The following is an 18,491-nucleotide window of genomic DNA, read 5'->3' as shown; positions in this document are numbered from 1 at the left end:
GGGGGGGTAAGTGAAATAACTGAATACTGTATCAAAGCAGGTTTTCTTTTGTTGTTTTTTTTCTGGTCCTTGAGTGCAACTTCTCCTCCTTGATAATCTCCAGGAGAAAAAAAAAGCATTCTCTTTTCATTTTTAAGTCTATTTTGTCTTAATTCTTTATTGTCTTTTATATCTCTTATTATCCTTTATTGCAAAAGGATGACACACCTTTTCCCTTTTTTTCCTGAAAGAAAGTTTCCCATGTATATACTGAAGTATTCTTGTATGAATAAAAGTTGCAGCTAAGTTATTGCTGTTTCTGCAAATTGACCGTCTCTAATCACTCTTAAATCCTTGTCTTATTCTGACTTTGAGCAAAGACATTTGGGACTCATTTAAAGTTTGGGTCAGACCTGAATATAATGACATTTAAACTGGAGCTCTTGGCTTAAATTCGGGTCAGTTCAGGCTATTGAATAGTGACTTTTAGATGAGAAACTTTCAGATGATTCACAGTAGTTGCAGATTTTTTTTTATTGTATGTACTTCTATTTCTCAAGCAGTATCTCTTAAATTGTGTTCTGTCTGCTTCTGAAAGGAAAAGTATATCCTTATAGATTCTTCTTTCTTAACTGAAAAATATTTTGAGAAAAGAATCTAGAGTTCAGAAAGTGCCAGGAATTAGGTACTGGACAGTTTGTGGTATAACTCATCTTTAGATTTATTTCTCTCTCCTCCGACCTGCTGCCGTGCACCGTCTCCCCCTGCCCCGCTCTGCCAAGGAAAACTCTTCGGGTGCAGTTTTACATTTGTCCAAAAGTACCTGAAGGTACCCAAAACACTGACAGCACCTGTGGCATGAAAGGTGCAGCAGGAACAGTATGTGAACCAGGTAGATCAAAAGAAGAGTATGAGTTGTTGAGGGTTGTGTTGCAGCTGCGTTTGAGTAGCCACCTACTTTGTAATAGCTGAGGACGACACCGGCCACAAATGATACATTATTTGAGAGAACTTATGGGACTTATGGGTTTCCTGAGACAAAGGAAGAATCATTCATCATTAGTGGAATAAGGAATTTGAGATACAACTTAGTTCAGTGCCAATGTTTATACCAGCTTCTAGCCAGAGGCAAAGCAGGAAGATGGTAATTAATTTTGGAAGTCCTCAGAACTTGCTTCAGATGAGTGATACTAGCAGTGGAGCAAAACCAGAAATAGTCAGGAAGATTTTCCAGAAAGAACACTATATTGAGATTGGGAATATATTTGTGGAATTAGGATGTTTTGCAGAGCATAAAAAGATTTAATTCCCTGGGTGACATGCAGCAGTCAGCTGTTTAAAACACATTTCAAGTCTGTTTTGTTGCATTTAGGCTCTAAGAATAGTTACCCAGGATGCTATTGAAACACAATTTTGGAATCTGGCTCATAGAGCAACAAATAAAATGAAGTATGTAATAAATAGGAAAGTAAATACACGACAAAAATGTAAGCAGCGAGGTACAACTTCCTGTTGTTAATGTTTTTCCTCAAAAAAACAGTAGTTACGACTACTGCCACAGTAATTACAACTATTGCCACATGTGAGGTGACTAGCTTTTCAAAGAAAAAGGAGAAAAATTTTCTACCAATTTAGTTTTTTCCTGCCATTTCAGGGTAAAAAACTAAATTAAAGCTTTAACATGAAGGCCCTGAAGTAAAGAGCTAACTGTGTTTCACTGTATATGTATGAACGTTTCTGTGCTGCATCCAGGCGTGTTGGGGTAAGGCGAGAGCGTGGCGGGGGAAGGGGAGGCTCTTATAGAGTCAGGAGGGAACTGAAGGCCTTTGGGGAAAACACGGCTGTGGAGGGCATGAAGTGCTTCTAGCGCAGGAACAAGTTGGAAAGAGGGTTATGGAGAAATAATTATTTGGGATGGTGACACATGCGGGAGCTAATGAGAGAGCTGAAATATGCAGGAGCCCCAGCAGATAAAACTAACTCCATCTGAAGCAGCATCCCTCCACCCATCATCTGCCTGGCTGCACTGTAAGATGAAATCAAAATTACATCGGTGGAAGGTTTCACTTTTTTTGAATGTGACTCTGAAATTATTGTTTCTAAAATAGTTGTTTGCATTATTTGCATAAACCACATATTTTTGAAGTTCGCAGCTGCAAATGTTACTGTGTGATGTATATGGTTCGAGAAGCTGGATCTGTGATGAATTGTATTAAAGGCGACTGCTGCTTTACAGGAGATTTGTGTTTTATCGGTAGATATTTTTTATGTTTGTTTGTATTCCAAATAGCATGATTTTGGAGTCTTAAGTTTACCTTTTCTCAGCTAATGTGGGTTTGGAGGGGTACACAGTAGTTTTTCTTTGTGTCATTTATTTCAGTGCATTTCTCTTATGCTTCAAAAGATAAAGGTAGCCTCAAAGTTTGTGTACTGTTGTGCCTTTTCTATTTATATATTTTTTTCATTAAAATGCAGGGTAGACTTTTTCTGATTGTGTTTAACTAATGTGAAGATTTGGCTACCTGGTCCTATGGCAGCCTTTTTGGCATCAAACTAGTAAGTTGGATATTTAAAACTTGAATAGTTACAACAGGAAAAGCCTTTTTGTTACTTCTTGAAACTTTTCTTTTGTTTTCATTAAAAAAGTGACTTAAAATTGCTGACAGGAAAAGTGATAAAATTGTCAGTGGAGTATTTATCTGAGGATTAGAAAATTCCTGTTCTTTTAAGAATTCCTTTGTAAATAATGGAAGCTAATATGTGAGTTTCCTTGTTTCCTATAGATAACAGTTTTTCAGCTGTGATTCTTTTTTTGAACAAAAATGTTCCTCATATAGACAGTATCAAATAATTAACACAGTTTGCTACCAATTTTGGTTTCTGCTTATTAGAACATTTTCAGTATAGCAACTTACATTTTCAAAGCAGTAAAGAGAAGCTCATCTCCAAAAATACTTTACAACATCGGCTACCTTTTTCTCGGAGGCTAAATAGTTATCGGCCTGTATTAGCACATGGAAAAAAATGTTACTGTCGTAATGGAAAAGGAAAATGAAGGTTAAGTCTTGTTTAAAAAGAGGAAAGCCTAGACGACTTTGAGAGCTGATGAGTCTGTTGTGAAGGCTAAGGAAGATGCTTGGTTCAGTCCTGCGTTGGGCTCCTTAAATCACTTTAGCGATTGCCAGAGTTTGGACTGGGAAACACAAGACGGCAGAACAGCCGCCTGGCACCGATCCCTTGCACTAGAGGTGGCCAGAGGTCTAAAGGCGGTGTGGTTTGGGGGTGGCCCGGCCCCAGAAGCTTCAGGGAGACTTCAGGCAGCATCGGGACGCTTCTGGCACGCAGGGTGCCGCTTCCCTGCCGAAGGGGAGAAGGAGGCGGGCTGCCGTCCCCCGGGAACTGCTCCCGCGGCAGCAGCCCGGAGTCCTTGGGGCTGCGGGAGGCGGGGGCGTCAGTGCGGCGCAGTGCTCTGGGTGGGCCTTCTGCCCCCTGAAGTCATTCGCTGTCTCTCCTGTTCGCCTCAGCGAGACTTCTGTAGGACACTGAACAGTACTAACAGGAGAGATTGAAAGATTGAGCTGGTTAAATAACAACCTCAAAAACTCATGGAAACTACTGTCTTTCAGGAATTTGGGAAACTGATGGCGAATAGAAAACTGAAGTCTGTGTCTTGCAGAACAAAAAAGCAGTTTCTTGTCCAGCTCATTCTGCACCATTCTAATTTATAATTTGAATGTGTTTTTTGTTTTGCTCCCTCTCAGGTTGTTAATTTTGGACGAGAGCATAATTAGTTTATGTTAATTACCATGAAAAGGGATGGTAGAATTGACCCAAAGTATAGATTTCTGTAGTAAGGCTCTCCTAAAATCATTATTTTTCAACCTGGAACATGGGTGCTAATAAACTTACAAAATGGTGAAAACTGAATTACAGTAGAAAGTAAAAATAATGGTTTTGCCAGCAGTGCTTATTGCATCGCTGTGAGGAAACTTCTTAAATGTTCCTCCGTTAGCAGAACATGCGTGTGTGTCCGTACATGAGTTCACACACAGGACTTAATTAAACCATTCTTCATGTTTGCTTTGTTGCCATTTTCCCCACGGTTAATCTAGACTTGTAAAATTGACCCTGACATGAGGTTAAGATTTGTCAGTACTGGACAGATACAAGTTAATCGGTTCAGCTGTACCTGCTACTTCTCTACCCCTGCTAATCTGTGGTGCAGTTCCTCGTGCAGCACTCTCAAATGAGAAGCAAATTGTGGGGAACGCGGGTGCTTCGTTGCAAGGCAGAGCAGCCCCGGTCCGGGCGCAGGGCTCAGCGTGGGCCTGAGGCTCACCCGGCTCCCTGAAGACATGCCATGTTGTCGTGGGTCCTTCTTTTTCTTGCAGCGGAAGAGAAACTTGACTTTGGTGTTTGGTTATTTTGAATATGAAGTGCTAAATACTCCTGTAATAGGATTTTTTTTCACAGTAAAGTTTATAGAGAGTCTAAAACTCCTTTCTGAGTTAAGAATCTTGGATTTTTTACCCTATTTTTTCTGAAATTTAGACTTGTGGATTTTTCAGTATTAATGGTCAAAGGGCTCTTATGGAAACTCTGAGTATCTTTATAAGAACAGTCATACTGGGTCAAGCAGAAATTTTGTTTAACCCTGTGTCTCATACCTTGACACTTGCCTGTTGCAGATGCTTATGGTGAGAGTGTTCATTTCCCTGCTCTGCTCTCCCTGAAGGATTGCTGAGCCTTAGTAGTCTGCTTCCTTGTGTTTTAATAGCTTTTGATGGGCTCCTCTTCCATTCACTTTGCTTTTGGAAGTGAATGGGGAATAATATCTGCTTTGTACTAGTTCACTTCGCTTCTGCATCTTGAATACTGAGTGCAGTCTGGTTAACAGCCTTCTTTCCTTCATCTTAAAAAGGTATAATAGAAGTAAAAAGGTACAGAGAGGAAAATAAAGATCATCAAAGACACCAAATGGCTGCTATAGGAGTAGTGAGTTAGTAGACTAGGATGCTTCTGCCTGGCCCTGGCTTCCCTGGTAATTGAGGAAAGATAGAAGTCTGGAAAGCAGAAGTGGCATGAGAAAGTGAAGCAGAAGCAATTGTTTACTGTCTTTTCCAATTTAAGAACTAGAGTCCATCAAATGCAGTGATCAGGTGGCAGGTTGAAAACAAAGACCAAAGAGGTATTTTGTATAACACAGTTAAACTGTGGCACTCCTGGCCTGGGATGTTGTAAATACTGAGAATTTGCACTAGTTTGAAAAGCAGGGGCCGTGCTCATAGGGCATTGCGAAATGCAGAAACACCATCCACAGTACCTGAAACCCCGGGACTATAAGTTCCTGGGGCCTGAGAGAATGTATTAAAGTGGTGTCACTCCTCGTTCCCATTTCCCTTCCCCTGCCTTGGCCCCCAGGCTTCCTTTCTTGGCTGGTGTCAAACGCAGCGTACTGTGCTATGTGGGCTTTTTGTTTTGCACCGGTATAACTGCCTCTGAGCTAAAAGGGGCTGGTAACGTGTCCTGGCGTCCAGAGCATCCTTTGACAAAATGTTTCATAGCTTTCAGATGTTACATATGCTGCATGAAAACAGATTTTCATGTTTGCTATAAACCCATGTTCTGGTAATTTCATTTAATGCCCCTTATATTGTGAGTAGAAAATAATTGTTCAGTTTTTTTTCATGCCACTCACATTTTTTCTGTCATAGACTTTCCTCCCCACATCGTCTTTTCTCTAAGCTGAATATACCTAATCTATTTTCTCTGTTCTTATACATAACCTGTTTTAACTGAAATGCATCTGTTGAATGAAGAAGTCAAATCAGCACACAGAGCATGCGTTACAGCATGCTTTACAAAAGTAAACAGTATCTTTCTGCTTTCCTATTATAATTTAGATTGTTGCAGTATTCAGTGCGCTGCATTAATTAGAATCCGTAATGGTGACACTGTTGTAAAAGCACCACTTCAACAACAGTATAGTCAGATACTGTGGTTAGTAGGTCCCAAGATCTTCCAGTTAGGCATCCAGACGGAGCAGTATATATGCATGATGTGGCGTGCCGTAGATCCTCACTGCTGTGTACACCAGCAATGCTTTTATGCAGTAAGAGATAGGACTACCAGATCAAGTTTGCAGGTAATCTTGTTTATGATTTCATGCTGGTTTTCTATATTAGCCACCTTTAAAACATGTTTGGTAGTTGCATGGTTAGGCTATCAGGAGTTATTTTTTGTGAGTATATGTGATTTAGATTCCTTACTATTCAGCAAAGAAGCCTGGATTTAAACTTATTTGTGTTGTAAGGAAATGCCATTAACTCCACTTTATTTCTTTTTCACAATTGATTAACATGATTTAAAGTTACTCTTCTGAATCTGTTTTTGTTTGCCTTTCCCTCTTCTCACAAAAGCCCAGAACTACTAACTTACCTGTAATAACTAAGTTGCATGCCTGGGATAGTGCTTTATATATCCATTTTTCTGCACTTCAAAATGTGTAACGAAAAAGAGGTAATACAAGATCAGCACTCCAGTGATAAAGGGTTACTGAAAATAATGTGAAGCAGCACTGAGGGTGTGGGCTCTTAGGCGTGAAGTGTCTGATGTGTGCATTGCACAGTTTCTCTAGTTTCACTAGTTCTGAGTGCTCTGTTAATACTTTTTTCTTACAGAGCCTTGGTAGGAGGGTACCGTTAACCCTATTGAAAGGTAAGGGATGAGGTTAAAAGCAAGTTTTCTTAGTGTCAGTGTAAACTTTGGTGCAATGCAAAACCTGTATTGTTACACTTTATTGTTCTCTGATGGAAAATTGCTTTTGCATTTGAACTCTAACAGGGGCAGATCAACTGCGTTCCAACAGTTTCAGAAAAACGTGTTGGCATTAGAATAAAAGGTGTAGTATATCTGTGCTACTGTTTTATGCTACTACTAGTGTGAGCAAAGCTCAGCATATTTAAGACTGAGTTTAGAAGCAAGCAATGAAATTAGCTTTTGATGTAAATATGAATCCGTACTAAAACAGAATTTTAGAATCTGGGGTAATGGTGACTAATGTTTTAACTTTTTGACAAAATACATACACAGAATCATTCTGTTTTGAAAGCTAGTTTGGGCAAGTCATACATATAACCATATTAACCTTTTCTTCAAGAAGAATAATGCAATGTTTTATGTTACTGTCACAGGAGAGAACCTTTTGCTGCTTAAGTATATAGCAGGCCTTCAGTTGTAATATTTACCTTAACGGATATACCCCAAAGCTTTCTGAAACTGCTAAGTGTACTCATCCAAAGTGATACAGAAATGAGTTCTGAAAATGTAGGTGGTTGACCGATTACTAAAACTTTTGCTGGTTCAGATGCTGAAGATGCATGCTTCTGTATTTTCAGGAAAAATGGAGGTAGGTGAGGTAGGCTAACGGGAGCATGATCGCCAGTTCTATAACACACTGATATTCCTGTCCAAAGAAACTTGCTTAATTACTCTTCAGATGTCTTTTTAAAACACAAAGAACGTGATCACAGCATTAAATCGGAATGAGGAGAGTATCACGTATAAACACAGGTGTTCCTGCGGTGCTTGGAGTGCTCTGGTCCTAGTTGAGAGTGTAGCACTTTATCCACATGTCAGAGGTTCCTTTTCCTTTGAGTAGTTTTGCAGCCTTTCTAGTGATGGTTGCAGAGGAGCTTAGTTTTTGTTGTTGCAGAGATAAGTCAATTACTCAGTAGAGCAGTAAAACATAAAAAGGGGTGTGATACTGGAAAAACACATTGTTTAGGGTGTGTTTAGTAGGTCGGGACCAAGTGCCGTGTCTTCAGCAGAGATGTAATCATGTTACCATCTCTGGAATGTGCAGAAACAAGACCTAACAAGTTAGGAGCGTTGCTTCAATAGCCTTGCTCTTGTAGATAAACTGAGAGGAGAAGGTAGCGCAAGCCCTGTAGTTGCCGTAATAGGTCATGACACTTCTGATGTTTCAGCCTTTCCTTATCATGGAAGAAAATAATTTATCTTGTCAACAGTTCTATTTACCATTTTTCAAGTATTAGATGGGAGTCGGAAGAGGTCTTACTTCCATTTTCCTTCCTGGTCTGATAGCTTTTAGAAGTGTAACCTAAGCTAACAAAGCTCATCAGACTAAGAAAATGAACTGTGGAATGGTTTTCAGCAGACCTTCTCTTGCCCTGGTGACTGCAGAGGAGCTTATGACTGTAGAATGGGTAAAAACAGGTTAGTGAGACAGATGGATTGGTTTCTTTCTTAAAAAAAAGTCATATCACTATATTGAAGAAAAATGCATGCTGTGCTGTTGCCTGCTCCAAGTTATTACACACCTAGAGCTTAAAGGATATGAAGAATTTCATACAATAAAATGAGAATGCTGTCAGTAGCAACTGCTTCAGCACGAGTATAGAGTCATAAATATGTCAGGTAATTACAGGTGTGTTGTTAGTGTCCAAACTGAACTTTGATTCAGGCAGTCTTTCATTTGACACTGAATTATTCATAAAGCAATGAGTTAAGCTGCCGAAAGCTGGCAGTAATTTAGTTGCTGTTTGTTTTAGTAAATTTGGGGGGTGAGTTCTTAATTGGCGGCTTTTGGTCCAACTGAATAATGGTTTATACTACCTTAAATGCTTTATACATGTCTGTAAGAAGTTAGTCACATTTTTAATACCTAAAATTTTGTTTTGTAGAATGCAATCAGAATTCTTATCTTTTTAAAGATAAGAGGATGAATAAGTTGCTGCAGCAAATTGCCTAATTTACAGAGCAAGTTCTGTCTAAGCTGTTTGCTCTCAAATATTATTGTGTCCACAAAGTTACATTGTACCTTGTTTTTCTTTTCAAATAAAGACAACTCCCCCCTAGGATAAAGTTTCAGATACTCTTTACCTTACAGACAGGTATCTTTCATGATGTATGTTGCTTAAGGCTGAGAAACCTTTTATTCAGAGTAATAACTTCTTTGTTTCATCTAATAATTTATTAGTGATACAGCTTATTAATACAGTCGTACTTACTGGATTCGTTAGGTACATTGGCACGGTGTAAAAACACTCTTCCTATCCCCCATTTTGTCAAAATGTTCTCTTTGGACAGGTAGGCATAACGACAGGAGTACAAGGTAACGACAGTCTGATGATTGATTAGTGTAATAAGTGGTGGCTGCGGCGTTGGTGTCTGTCTAGTCGTTGCTCAGTGTTTGGTAGGCATGGCAGAGCTGGTGAGTCTGCTGCGAGGAGGCTGTCACATCCCCGTAATGTTTTTCTCTTCATTTACTGTCTTGTGTAGCGTCGGTTCCTGCTGTGGGGGATTTGCAGTTCACAGTCAGTAGCGTAGTAATAATTTGTTCCAGATGACAATTAGAGGGCAAGTCTGTAACAGAGTTTCTAATCCTTCTTTTGCTTTTTTCTTTTTCTTTTTTTTCTTTTTTTTCTTTTTTGTTTTTAAAGGACTGACATTGGTTACTTGCTTTTTTATCTTTATTTATCTATATTTGCTTTCTGCCTTTCTTCTAAATTTGCTAAAGCAAATTTAGCAAGGGTTGAGGACCCTTCAAGTTTGTCTGCCTAGCTCAAGGTGATCTCACTTCCTATGCTCATGGCATCTTTCTTCCCTAATTCACAAGCTTGCCTCTTGATACTTCTCCGGAAGCCACGTCCCCATAAATCTCGGTCGTCATCCTTTACACCTTTCTTGTTTAGAGGTTTATGTCTAGTTGCGAGTACTTTTCAACACCAAATCAAATAAAGAAAAGGTAATGAGCCATAAAGGAAGAAAAATAAAAAAAGAAACAAAAGTAAATTGCGTCCCATTTTGCTAATATGAGAAATAACTTTCTACTATGAATGCAAATAACATGGTTTTACGAGTCAGGGAAACTGGCAGCAGTGAGTCTACACCTTGGCATCAGCCTTTACATTTGTATGTATCTGCTTCCCTTTCCCTTCCTCCCCTTCACGTTGGCCAGCTTGGTCTGCATCTCTTTCTCTGTTACTGTTTTTTCTTTTAAAAATATTTTAGGTGGATTGCTTTGTTCTCAGATATTGTTCAAAAGAGAAATTGGTTGATACCTATTTGGATTTTCATTACAGTAATCTAGAACTGCCTTAAAAAATGAAACTACAGAGCACTTTTCATTTAATTCCCTTTCTCCTGCGTCCCTTTGTGCCGTTGAGAAGTAGCGTTTCTATCCTAAGCGCAGATAGGAATTGGAGGCCGAATATTTTCTGTTACTTTCAAAAGGCTGAGTTTTTCCAGAGCAAGCAAGTCTGGTCCCTTTCTTTCCATCAGAGAAATAATTTTGGAAACTTCTGATTTGAACAATTCTAGTTTAAAAATTAAATATTGTAAATTAACTTTATTCAAGTCATAAGGTTGGAAACTTGTTTGGTTATTTTTATTGTGTTTTTAACCCCCTGTGTTGTGGGAATAATGCTTATTATTGTGGCATTCAGAGCAAAGGTTTCCAGACTTTAAGAGAAGCAAGTCACTGGAAACCCACAGGTTTTCATATGAGCTACTAGTATAATTGAACTAGTGAACCATTCGTTTATGCAGTGGACTTCGTGCAGAGCACTTGCAGACCATAGTCTGGGGAATCTTTGCTACAGAGTTGTGAAAGAATCAGTCTGTGTCATTTTTTCTAGTTAGAGACAGGTACTTACTCTCTTCTGCGTTGTTGCGAGTTTCCTGTTTGCTTTTGCTTTCAAGAAGTAATAGTCCTGCTTTAAGGTTTACTGAATGAGGTTTATCTGCCCTTCTTTGCATCACCACAGTTAACTGCTTCAGAAAGCGCTGCGTTTACTGTTTGCTTTAGGAATTTTTCAATTTTTTATTTTGATTATGCTCCCCAATAGTTACAATAGCAAAGATCTACGTAGTGGGATAAGGGGTCATAGATGTTGAAAATAGTGCTTGAAATCACCGTGTATTTTTAATATTTTTAAAGCTCCTCTTAAGTGATTGGAATATATTCCAAAACTAAAAATGCGTTAGACACTTGAGCATAGTGGACTAGTGGTTCAGCTGGGCTGACAGGGTCAGTGTAGTTTTATCTACTTCGAAGTGGTTCACTGAACTGTAACAGTAAGATGTAAAAGTAGACCTGCATTGTATGTTCAGTATGTAATTGATACCCTTTGATGGCAGTGTAATTTAACTGTGAAAACACTGATTTCAGTCATTTTTTCAGGGAGATTTACATAGCCTTTCTTTATTCTTATCTCTTACCACCTCATATTTTGGCTCAGTAGGTTGCTTCTCTGAGTGTTTACTGAAGCTTGATTCAGCTGTCGGAATCCTCTCCCTCTCCCGAGTTAGTGGACTGAGCTATTGTGACTATAGTATTGTGAAGCCTATCCTCCGTGAAGTCCCAAGAACGAAAATAAGATGAGTGATAAACAGAGTAACTAATCTAACTCTCTGGGTCTTTTTAATCATCGCTGGGCATACTATTCCATTTTCCAAAAAAAAAAAAAAAAAAAGCCCCTCAAGAAACCTTTTGGAAACTTCTGTGAAGTTACAAAGGCTTTGGTTCTGGAATGCCCACTTGGTCCAGCAGCAGGGGAGAAAGGCTTGTGTTTTCAGCTTTCTCCCCCTAAAGGCAGCATCCTGCATATGAAGTTTGGCATGTGAAAGTCTTCGAGTTGCTGCCAGCAGTGATTTGACTTTTCTTGGGCCTGTTACCGCTACAGTTAGTACAAGTCAGTCGTCGTTTGCTGGGATAGCCATGGGAGTTCTACTTGGAAGTTTATGCAAACCTTCTGTAGTGTCATGTAAAAGTCTGCAGTGCTGGTAATTTCTGTCATGAGGCCGTTCTTTGTGATAAATTGTAAGTAAGACTTTAGTGTCACTATTAACTCTACATTGTGGTCTCTCTAACCTCAAAAGGCAACAGAAAATTTTCAGTCTGCTGAAGAGACTGCTTCAGATTCTCCTCTGTGGCTGCTAGATCCAAAAGCTAATGAGCAACACTGTAGATCATCTTTTAAATTTTGAGTACTTGGTATGATATGAATAATGGCTAAAATCTATCAAGTCAGTAGTTCACTGTCTTCATTTTTGAACTAGTACCAGTATTCTGCCATAACTGAATTGCTGCGATGGTCAGGTCATTCTGTAGCTGTTTTCCATGTGTGACCACAAGCATACGTTTACTGCTGAACGACTTACCTTAAATCTTGCAGACATGAAATTCTCAGGAGTCCAATCTTGCCACAGGACTTGCATTGTTCCAAAGACCGTGTGATCCAGACGAAGTATTTCCTGCTTTCTCATTAACAGGAAAAAAAATAGCAAACTTTGAGATTCACTCTGCGTAGGTTTGAAGCATCACAAACAATCAAACTAGCAATACATCTTTCAGTGACATTGAGTGTATCTTATTAAACCAGCTGAATCGAACTGAACAGCTTTTTTGAGTACACTTTTTCAAAATCATTGGTGGTATTTTCCTTCTGATTACTTAACAATGTTAGTATTTGAATATGAAAAATATTCTTTTTTTTTGTTTTAGTATCTTTTGCATTAGCCATTTTCCTTTCGTGCTTTCATTTGAATTCTTCAGTGATGGACTCTAGTTAATGAGAGATGAGAAATGTGCTCTTGCACCGGGATTCCTATGTGATACAGTAATTTATCTGTGTAGAGTAGCTGACAGAGGTGCACCTCACTGGCTTCAGAAACTGGATTGTCATGTTCCAGTTCCTTTCTAGTTGCATATAGGAGTTTCTTAAACTTGATTTCATTTCAACATTCAGGATCTTTCAGTAAATAAATGAAAACTTTTTTTTTTTTTTTTTTTTTTTGCTCTAACTTACTAACCATAAGAAATGGATGCTATCTAACAGAAGCTCCAAACTGTAGAGTGCCTTCTTCAAACACTTAAAGCTGGAGGTGGTTGGTTGTGTGTGGCAGTTTTTCTCTTTCTCTTTTATTTTTATTTTTTATACACTGGCTTGAGTAGATAGCTGTATATAACCCTAAATGCTTTTTTTTTTCCCCCATAAGAAATAGTTATCACAGTTTATCATGTTGTCCTGTGTTCCTGTTTCTAATGAACCAATAATATGTCTATGAAGTTGTATGTATTACATTTTTGGGAGATAGAAAACAATTTAAATGCTCTTTACATAATAGTCTGATGGCATTTATCTAAAATACTGGTAATGGAAGATATATTAATTTAATATCTTGCGGTGCCTCATTTCAAAAGTTAGACTGATCCTTACAACTCGCTTTCTGTTTTGTTGTAATTTTTTTTTTTTGTGGTTTACATTAACTTCTGGTTATTAATAGATTGTATCTTTAATTTATTCCAAGGATACTATTAAAACCGGGTATTTTGATCTAGGAATTGACAGATGAAGTGACTAGGGATGTTGACATGGTGTGGTTTAAGCTGCATTAGAAACAGCAGTGTTTTAAGTAGTATGGTTTTCAGTAAGGTTTTCCTGGCTGGTCTGGCCAGGTGTTTTTTTTTCTTCATCCTGTGTCGTTAGGAGTACGATTTTAATAACTCTTTAGCATTGTTCTGCTTGAGGCTAAGAAAAACATGTTTCTCAATTAAATCTTGTTGTGATTTGACAGTTCTTTCCTGTGAGCTGTTACGAACAACAGAGGAAAATACGCTTTCGGTGCTTTAGTTGAAAATAAATGTTGTCATGCTGTTTGCTAGTAAGATCATTTAAACGAGGACTGTGTTTTGTTTGTGCATAGCATTTACTATGATAGTTGTTTTTTATTAGAAGTTAAAAATTTCTTGATTTCCTTGCCTACAAGCTGCAAACGTGTAATAATATTCCCTGAGTTCTGTATCTAAAGGCTGTGCTACTGGTCGTTGTACAAAATGTATGTCAATATGTCAGAAGAAAAAGCTGCAGTGGCCATACATCATGATTCAATTCATCTTATCTCCAAATAGGATTTCTCAGAAGCTTCCCTTGTTTATCTTGTAAGTTGATCACTTCTGCTATAATTTATTCCGTATGCTCTCTCCTCTCTGCAAACTGCTCATGCTTGTGAGGCGTGTAGAGCAGTATCTCAAAGAAAACTATTTTTTTAGGACAATTTTTTTCCTTGTAAGACATGATATCGACACTTAAAATTGTCTGTTAAAAGACAATTTTGGATGAGCAGTTAGCAAAGAATAGTTGTTCCTGAGCTGTTTACTTCTTTGCTTGATAGCATAAAAAGAAACAAAAAAACCCACTAGTATTAATTTAGTGTACAAGTGATTGTTGTAATCCATAAGCATGCTATAAGGAGGGGAAAAATGGCAAGCTGTAGAAATAATCGTAGTGATCTTTCCTTCTTACTATTCTCCTTGCAACTTTTCCTGTTCTTTAATTGCAGCTATTTAGATCTGTCCCCCTTCATTTTGTTTTAGTTAGCTTCTGTTTATTTAACTTACCGTCCTACAGTGCTACGTTGCTAGTGCTGTTCCTGCGTGTGTGGGCTCCTTCACAAACAGTTACCCAGGAGCTTATCTTCTGCAAACCTTTCTTTATAAAACCAAAACTTTGAATCATATTTGATTTCGCTCTCATTATTCTAACGAGAAATGAGAAAGGGGCATGCGGGGATTGCATACTGTATGTTTCCGCATATAAATTTCACTCACACCTCAAGGAGATTTGCTGTAACTTAGAAAGCTTCTTAAAGCCTGTCTTTAGGAGAGTGATTTTGAACTGATCAGTAATTTCAAAGACAGGGAACAGCAAACGTGTTTTGTAAATTAGGAGATCAGTTATATTATCATATATTTGTAGATTTCAAAATGTGTGACAAAACCAGCAAGGTTAAATATCTCCGTTTTCTGGTGGAGTTGCGGTAACTTCCCATGATGAAGGTATAATCAGTTAGGACTCCTGCAACGCCTCCTGTCTCGAGTCTCGGGCCAAGGCATCTTACCCCTTGGATCATATCATCTGTAACAAACTTCTTGTTCGGTTTGTTTGGATTTATGTTTGGGGTGAGGGGAGGTTAGTGACTGTGTGAAAGGGCTGTGTTGAGGATACGGATGCTGGAGTTTTTTGAACAAGTTGCAGCACTAGTTCATGGTCTCTTACAGCTCTAATCTAGAAATAAATCTCAAACCTGATCTGTTTTCATTCACGTTTAGGGTAGAGGTTATTAGTTCTGTGAATTTACTTGGAGAGTTGCTACTTTAATTAAGCAATCCAAACTGGAGTGCTGCTTGTGAAAGTGTCTTTTCCTGTGCTGTCAACTGGGGTGAGACTGCAAATGCCCGGGGTGCCTGCGTTGCAGAAGGACTGTGAGGAGTGGGCGCTCGGGCAGCTGGCAGCGCCTGGGGCGCCGTGCTCGCTCCCGCTGCACCTTGTGGTAGCCTTGCCCTCAGTTCTCTGCCCTTTAACAGACTTCAGTGGGTTATTGCATCCTGCAGCGATTGCCATAATTCATTCTACCTTTTGTCACAGGTTTCTGCCCTTAATTACTGCATGGGAGAAATTCGGCCGTTTCAGATGGGAACCCAGCAAGCGGTTGTCTAAACGAGCTGTTTCCAACCTTCCCAAAGCTCCTTGCAAACAGCCAGGCATTGCTACCCTTAAGCACGAGTGAGCGTGTGCGTGGGAAGGCAGAGGGCTGTATTGGGGCAGGGCGGCGGCCGGGAGGGGCTGGGGGCCGCGGGGCGCGGCGAGCCGAACCGAGCCGAGCCCTGCCGAGCCCAGCGCAGCCGAGCCGAGCCCGGCGCAGCCGAGCCGAGCCGAGGCCGGCGCAGCGCAGCGCGGCCCGGGGCGTGCGGCGAGCGCGGCTCTGTCCAAGGTGCTGACGGGGCGGCGCGGGCCGCCGACTGCCGAGCGGGTCTCCTGGCGTCGCCCAGGTCGCCTGCCGCCTCCGGCTGCCGGGCGCCGCGGGCCTGACTGTAGCTTTTGGGTAGAAAACTCACGTGCTCATATTAGATACAGACCTCGCCTGGAGTTTCTGGGGTTTGTGTTGGGAGTCGTTAAAAAGTTAATGTAATTAAGAACTGGTATAGGTGGAGATAAATGGCAATAACTGCATCTCTTAAGGAGGCTTTTGAAATACCTGCATTCCAATATGAGAATATATGTAGCTGCATCAAGTAAAAAAATATATTAGTTATTTTTTTACAATGTTTTTATATACTACTTGTCCCTGTAATGATTGCAGTGGGGGTGTAGGCTTTACAGAGTCTGACAGAGGACAGTTTATTCAAATATATATCCAGAAGTAAAAACTTCATCTCCTCCGTAATCCTGCTGAAATGATCCATCGCTGATTGATGGACAACAGATGGAAGGAGGTGTCTTTCAGTTGTTACATTAATCCAGAAAATGCTTGTTTAATCAAATGCATCTTTAAAATGGTCTTTTTAGTTCATGGGTTTATTTTGTGCCTCTCTCTTTTGGCTGTATTTGCATATATTTTAAACAGTCATCTTAGTAAAACTTAGCAGCAGGAATGAATAGAAGTAGGAAAATATTTCCTCTAAAAATGTTCCTGAAAGGGCAGTTAGAGGATTTTCTTTTCTGAATTTTCCCTAGGAAGATTTAAAAACTTACCTTTGCATTTGATGCAATGCTTAGTTTTCCTTTAAAAAGCAGTAACACTCAAAAAGTCTTAAACTGTTAACTTACAAATAAGTTATTAGAAACTGGTATCTATATAAAACTGTGAAATGTCTGAAGAATGGTCATTTAAAAGTCATTTTTATTTAATGAGACTCAGTTATTAGATATTGCATATAGAGCCATCTATTTGAGGAACTTTACAATTAGATATATACCAGTACAATTGTTGGGCTTTGTGCTAGGATAATTTCAGTAGATTCTGTTTTTCAGGAATAAGTCTTTAAAAATTTCAGTGTGTCTTAAGGATTACCTGAAGGAAGAAATGTTAATACAGCTGACTAATTCTCATGTTTTTTTTTCCCTGTGTTAGCTGGAGATACAGATGATCCTCCAAGAATTACTCAAAATCCTGTCATTAATGGGAATGTAGCAATGGCTGATGGACATAACAACACTGAAGAAGACATGGAAGATGGTGAGTAAATATTTGATGAAAATGTATGAATGGCTTTCTGGCTTCTTTATTTTTATGGATTTGAGGACAAAATGGTCAATGTCTTATCTGGGTCCCCTGAACAGCAGTTCAGTAAGGAATCAACCCCCCTATATTTGTGACTGCTAGATTTCCATATAGGAATCCTGTTAACATAGCTCTGCAATAGGATCAGGCATCTCAGGGTTTGGGATTTTTTCCTTTTACTTTCTCTGGATACTCATTTAAAAATTGCTGAAAGTGATATTGTCCATTGTTATATTTTGTAATATACCCCTTTAAACGTAGTGCATCTTGTGTTTTGCCGAAAAGTAATCTTTGTATGCTATTACCTCAGGAATTTAGGGTCCTTATTTGTCCTACTATGTTGTCAGCTAGCAGCTGTGATTTTAGAAAGTTTTATCTTTATGTGATAAATCAGTGTTAACTATTCTGCTGAGGATTTTTTTTCTCCCAACTCTGAAGCCCTTTCACCTGAGAATACAAGAGAAAAAGTGGATATTGATGTCATGGTAATAAAAAGGGACAATGATGATGATTTTGAAATATTTTTCTATTGATTTATTAAATAAAATTGGGGTGCCCAGTTTTTTCCATTACAGAGAATCAAATAATTTTTAAGTAGCTGTGCCTGGGCTTATTTAAGGAAAGATAATGAAGTTGTAATTCATTTAAGTCTGTATCATATTTAGTAAAGAAAATGTCAATTTTTTTTTTTAATGGAAAGTATATGAGGGAAGGAAAAAAAATTTTTTTTTTCTAAGAACTAAATAAAGTTGAATTGGGAGAAGGGAGACAAGCTATAAGTGGGATTTGTTCCCCTGTGATTCTTCATCTCATGCTGTCTGGAGAGGGTAGAAAGTCTTAGGTTCAGGGTTGGGCTCAAATTTATGTAATTTGTCAGAAATGTTCAGTAATTTTGGTTTGAGAAAAGTAGGGGTTTGAGGTTAAAGGTCACAGAAGTGCTTTCTTTGATGTATTCAGGAGTCTTGCTATTAGTCAGAATACTGATACAAAATGGGAATGTTCCAGTAAGAGAATATGGCTTAAATACAGGTCAAAAACAGCTCATGGTTGAATTGCCTCTATAGCATTGGCAAAGATAAAGAAAACTTCCTAAGATCAGATTCTCAATAAAATAGATAAAAATGAGGTCTGCTTAGCTTATGATTTTTTTTGATGTTGATCTTGTTCAGGGGGCTTTGATTTTTTTGCTTAAAGGAATTGCTTTGATGGGTTAAATTTCTTTGTTGGACCATGGTATTTGGAGTGTGGCAATAGGAGATCACATGGATTGACGCAGACTGGCAGACAGCTTTGTTGAACTCCTGTTCTCTAACAGTATTCATAGATAGAGAACCTGATGGTATTGTCTGTCAAAGGAAAATTAATAACATTATTGGTCATTTATTACAAAAGTATGTCCAGAAGTTAGACTATATATACTTGTA

At 38.9% G+C, this 18,491-nt stretch overlaps 1 protein-coding gene across 1 annotated transcript in view; it reads left to right on the top strand.

The window, feature by feature from the left end:
* The window catches only part of USP7 (ubiquitin specific peptidase 7), a 79,058-nt gene that overhangs the window by 16,233 nt on the left and 44,334 nt on the right, over positions 1 to 18,491 (top strand). The window contains exon 2 of the mRNA XM_067306692.1: positions 16,918 to 17,022. Within this exon, the coding sequence (XP_067162793.1) occupies positions 16,918 to 17,022 (105 nt within the window). The remainder of the gene's footprint in view (positions 1 to 16,917; positions 17,023 to 18,491) is intronic.

Source organism: Apteryx mantelli, chromosome 16 (assembly GCF_036417845.1).
Source record: "Apteryx mantelli isolate bAptMan1 chromosome 16, bAptMan1.hap1, whole genome shotgun sequence".
In the NCBI taxonomy this organism is placed as follows: domain Eukaryota; kingdom Metazoa; phylum Chordata; class Aves; order Apterygiformes; family Apterygidae; genus Apteryx; species Apteryx mantelli.
The sequence above is the reverse complement of the archived record's forward strand: the minus strand, read 5'-3'. Positions and strand labels throughout refer to the sequence as shown.